The 4,971-nt window shown below is 39.9% G+C and overlaps 1 protein-coding gene across 1 annotated transcript; it reads right to left on the reverse strand.

Annotated features, from left to right (window-relative positions):
- Positions 1-1,595: 1,595 nt before the first annotated feature.
- On the reverse strand, positions 1,596-3,005 carry LOC111649227 (GTPase IMAP family member 9-like; the record flags this gene model as incomplete). Its single annotated transcript, XM_087171894.1, has 1 exon — positions 1,596-3,005. A coding segment is annotated over one exon (941 nt), but the record flags the coding sequence as incomplete, so codon positions are not given.
- Between the last annotated feature and the right edge of the window lie 1,966 nt (positions 3,006-4,971).

The following is a 4,971-nucleotide window of genomic DNA, read 5'->3' on the forward strand; positions in this document are numbered from 1 at the left end:
AAAACCAAACTCTCATCATCATTTAACAAACAGAAACGACTGTAGCTCCAAATAAATGAATAATACATTTAAAGGTTCTAAACTCAACATTCAGCTGCCACTAAATGTCTCACTCCAGCTGCATCTCAGACCAAAACAAGTTCATGGAGCCACACCTCCACACCTGATGCCAACTCAAGGACCAGAGAAGATTACAGATTACATCACACAGAGGGGGTGTGGCTTCGTTCTCTGTTCGGGACGCCATTACTCCACTATAGCTTTACATAGAAAACAGCTGTTTGCTGCTCTATCATCATTTAAAGTCTTGTTTATATAACCTTTAATTAACATTACTCCAGACAGGAAACAATCCTCTGGCTACAAAACCACAAAAACAACATATAGAGAAAATACTGGAGCTTTCCATTGAAACCTAAATGTTGAGTAGTAACATATGTCAAAAGGTCATATACATAATATATATAGAACATATACATGTACAGATCTACTGGCTGGAGTTGTCGTCTCTGAGAGAAACCCTCACATGAACACAGAGCTGTTTGATTTTGATGTGTGTGGTTTATTCTTTACAAAGACAGAACAAAACGACTGATGTCAAATCAACAGCAAATGACGCAACATGAAGGTGAAGTATTCGATGAAGATTCAACAGGAAACATCAACATGGCTGAGGTCAAAGAGAAAGAACAGGAAGAGGAGTTTGACCTCATCATGGTGAGGTGTGTGTTCACTTCAGCGCTCACAAAAAATACGATCATGCACAACACTGTATATACAGTATGTACACGTTGTATACTTCACACTGTATGTATGAATTGTATGTTGTATCACTATAATCAGACAAACTCAAATCACTGTTACATGAATTCAACTTGTAGCAGAGATTCTACAATGAGTCTCTTTCAGATCATGTTACTTTAAAGTTTATACGTTTTCAGGTGTAAATCTGTGATAATAAGTGGAACAGTTTAAACTGTTGAACTGTTCCTCTGTGTCAGTCTACAGTCAGACTGAAGGCTGACACCTAGTGGCAGAAACATGTTGGTGCTGCTGCAGAGAGACCTGTGAACAGAGCAGAGCTTTCTCCCACAATTCACAGCGGCATGATCTGAGGAGGTGAGGAGTGTGTCCGCTTTGGGAACCTCAGAATTACAACTTTAATCAATAATAATCTACAATCTATAATCAATATAATCATGTATAATGTGTCAGAAATTACATTTATATCAAACTAATTTACACCAGAAACTACATTTGAACAGAAACATGAAATCTTCACTGACGTTTTATTTCCTACGATCCTGGAGACTAAACTGGGGAAATACTTCCTGTTTGTGTTGGACCAGTAAAACCAGTTCAGTGGAGAAGGACTTCCTCTGAGTCAGTCCACTCTGTCCGGACCCAGCAGCACCACTCTTACCTGATACATCAGGTCATCATGTCTGTGACTGTGTGAAACTGACCATCAGCTCAGTTTTATGACACATTAACACAATTATCAGCCTCAATTCATCCCTTATTTTTAAAGGAAGGACATGTTGTTTTTTGATGCTTTAATGAATGTGTTGTAATAATGGTCTTGATACAGATCATCATTTCACATGTTTATATTTATTAAGATGAGAGAACACAGATAACATACATGTGATATATGAACCAACATGTCACTGTTGTTCCTGCTTTAAATCTCACCTTACCAACACAGAAACATCTCTACGATCTTTACTACAAACTTATTCATCTTAAAACTTTCCTTCTCTACAACACCTCCTCTGACAGCACAAGAAAACAAACTTTATTCAAGATTAAACTTTTTATTAATGAATCATTCAAACAAATCACCTGCAGTTTGTCCTTCTAGTGAAACTAAAATGCTGATGATCTCTAACATTAGCAGAAAACTACCTGCTGGTGAAGATGATGCGTTCAAGAACAGAAGCAGAAAAATAAACGAGATGTGATCAAATCAAAGTTACACACAGTTACCATGATTATTTTCCCTTAATATAATTTTAATGTTGTTGCAATGAGCTGAAGATGATCTTTAATTAATATCAAATATCACTGTTTAGCACGTGCCTTTTTCACTGCTGCAGCGATACCTATGACTGCAGCTCCTACTGCAGCTCCTACCAGAACTCCTACTGCAGCTCCTACTGGACCCCCAACAAGACCAACTGCTGCTCCAATTTCAGCTGCAAGAGCTACTTCAACAGCTACTCCAGCAGCTGCTCCACCAGCTGCTCCGAGAACTCCTAAAACACCAGCCATCATTCTCTGTGTGAACTTGTTACGTTTCTCTGCCCTTCTTCTTGCCTCTTTGAAGGTCAGATCTGGATATTTTTTCTTAAGACGTCTCATTTCTTCTTTTATGGCTCTCTCAGCCTCTTGGAGCGTTTCATTGGTGTAGTAGTTTCCTCCATTTCTCTGAACCATGGTGTTGATCTTCTCCAGCAGCTCACGGACTTGAGATGGATCTTCGTTTCTGTTGTTGAAAACAAGGTATCCTCCATGACACTGACTGAGGAAGTCTTGGAGAGCTCTATTTCTACCAAGTACTCTTTCTATAGAGACTCCCTCTGCCTCCAGATCGTCTCCACGGGTGAACAAGACCATGGTGTAACGTGCTGCCTCTTCTCCAAACATGTCCTGAATGATTTTCACTGTTTCTTCTTCTTCTTTTGTGAACCTTCCCAACTGGATCACAACCACGAACACATGAGGACCAGGAGCAGCCATTGAGATGGATTTAACGATCTCTTCCATCACCTCCTCTTGAGCTTTATTGGTGTCAAACAGACCTGGAGTATCAACAACCTCCAGTGTTTGATCTTCAAACTCTCCTGTATCCTTCTGACACTCTGATGTCACTGTGTCAGCAGACAATTCAGATTGAAAAGCCTTCTTCCTTAAGATGGTGTTTCCTGTTGCACTTTTCCCTGCTCCAGTTTTCCCAACAAGCACAATCCTGAGGTCTGGCTCCTCTAACTCCTCTGACTCTGCTGGAGAATTTCACAAACACATTATTGATGTTGTAAAGAACAAACTCTAAATTAAACATCACCACTGTAGCATCATCAGAACCTCTATATAACTCTACACTTAACACCCAGAAAACAAAGTGCTGTCTTGTTGTTTTCAGACCAGTCTGGGCGACACAGGTCTGAACCCTGGATCGTACAGTGAGGGGATCTGTTGACTCTGGGTCTAAAGCTAAACTCTAACTGAACTTTCATTAAGGAAGTTGACGGAAGTTAACAGACAGGAAACAGGTTGGGTTGAAGCTACCACTGAAGACAGACAGCATTTCCTTATAGTTTTTATATTTGTAGACTCAACATATCTTTCCAGATCAGATGAAAGACATGAAATATTGTTTCAATAAAGAAATAATGTTAAGATTAACAGTGAGTAAAACTAGTTTCATGATCATTAATCACAGCTTCATCACGCTCTATCTAAAGTCAATGTGACACTTAAAGTTTCTACAGAACAGGAAGTTAAACCTTTCAAATTAAATGCTGCAGTTAAAGTTGTAAATGTACTTACTCAATAACATGTATTTGTCCATGTTTGTCTTTGACGGGCCGTTCTGTGAAGTCTTGTCTCTGTTGTTGTGTTGTTAGTCAATAGTTTCATGATCATCTCGTCTCTATAACCTGCTCCTGTCTCCTCCCTTTGACACGTCACGTCCTCCCACAGCTGAGAGCTGTCACACCTGAAATCAGATATGAAACTGACGACTGCTGCCACACCCAGTCATGAAGCAATATATATCGATACACTATTGAAAAGATGATTTCTTGTGACAGCTCAGAGCGCCTTCAGTAAAAGGTGTCCTGGTGTGCTATGGTAGTGTTCTGTAAAAGGCCTGATTGGACATGATAATGGTGTGTTCCTTCGAAAAACACTCACTCGGAGTGTCTCAATAAAGGCAGGTTCAACAAAAAACAACCTTAATCCCAGGCGAAATACAAAGGTGGTTCTCACAGGTGTATCGACGTGTGTCTGCTGGTCTATATGGCATCTGGCTAACTAGGCTACAACATGGGGTGCTAGTCACAAGGAAGAAGGTACCCCTAAACATGCCTTCAAAATAAAAGCCTTTGATACTGGACAACTGGTTTGACCGGGGGCGAGAGTTTTTCTGCCAACAGCAAAAACTCCTTCAGTTCCGATCCAACACATTTACAGCAGTGATGTTACGTGAGGCTTCAAGTCTGTATCTAGTACGGCTGAGCTTTTCCTGTGAAGCTTGTATCATTTCAGAGATATGATGTAACTGATGATGTGAAGCCTTGCTTCTCATCTGCATCATGTGACTGCGTTTGGTTGCGGTTTGAATTATGGAGCAACTGCAACATGAAACCTCCAGTTTGATCTGATTTCTCACAATAAAGTACGAGCACAGAGCATCATTATTGCAGAAGCTTTATGTTTATTGAAATATATTTCTTTTACTATAAAGGTCTGCCTACAATGAGGATATAACTCGCATTGACCAATGTGATAGTAACCAGCTGATCCATTACAGGTTAAATGACCAGTTTACATCAAGTTAACTATGAGGTCACATCATGTATCCACCAGAGAAACATGATTCACAAACAGAGTTGTTCCTTCAGCACACAGACAGATTCATTTTCTAATGATCAGTGTGTTTTAACAAAGACAAAGAATCACTCGTTAGTCTGGAGCACGATACAAAGTTGAAGAACGACATATTATGTCACTAAATGTGGAGGATTTGTTGACATATTCAGGGATGGACGTGGTCAGTGAAGACTTCAACAGATCCAATTTTCTGTCTGTTTTCATTGGAGACAGAGTTGATCAATAACCAGATACAGACTCAAAGTTTGGACTGTGCACTGTGGTACAAAGATCTGCAGCCTGCAGAAAAACCCACTTCAGGAACAAACACACAGAGACCAACAACAAAACATTTAGTTTAAAAAATGACGAGTC

This window comes from Seriola lalandi, unplaced genomic scaffold (genome assembly GCF_002814215.2).
Source record: "Seriola lalandi dorsalis isolate HSWRI2012SDOR001 ecotype SW California unplaced genomic scaffold, Sedor1 jcf7180002050216, whole genome shotgun sequence".
Taxonomy (NCBI): domain Eukaryota; kingdom Metazoa; phylum Chordata; class Actinopteri; order Carangiformes; family Carangidae; genus Seriola; species Seriola lalandi.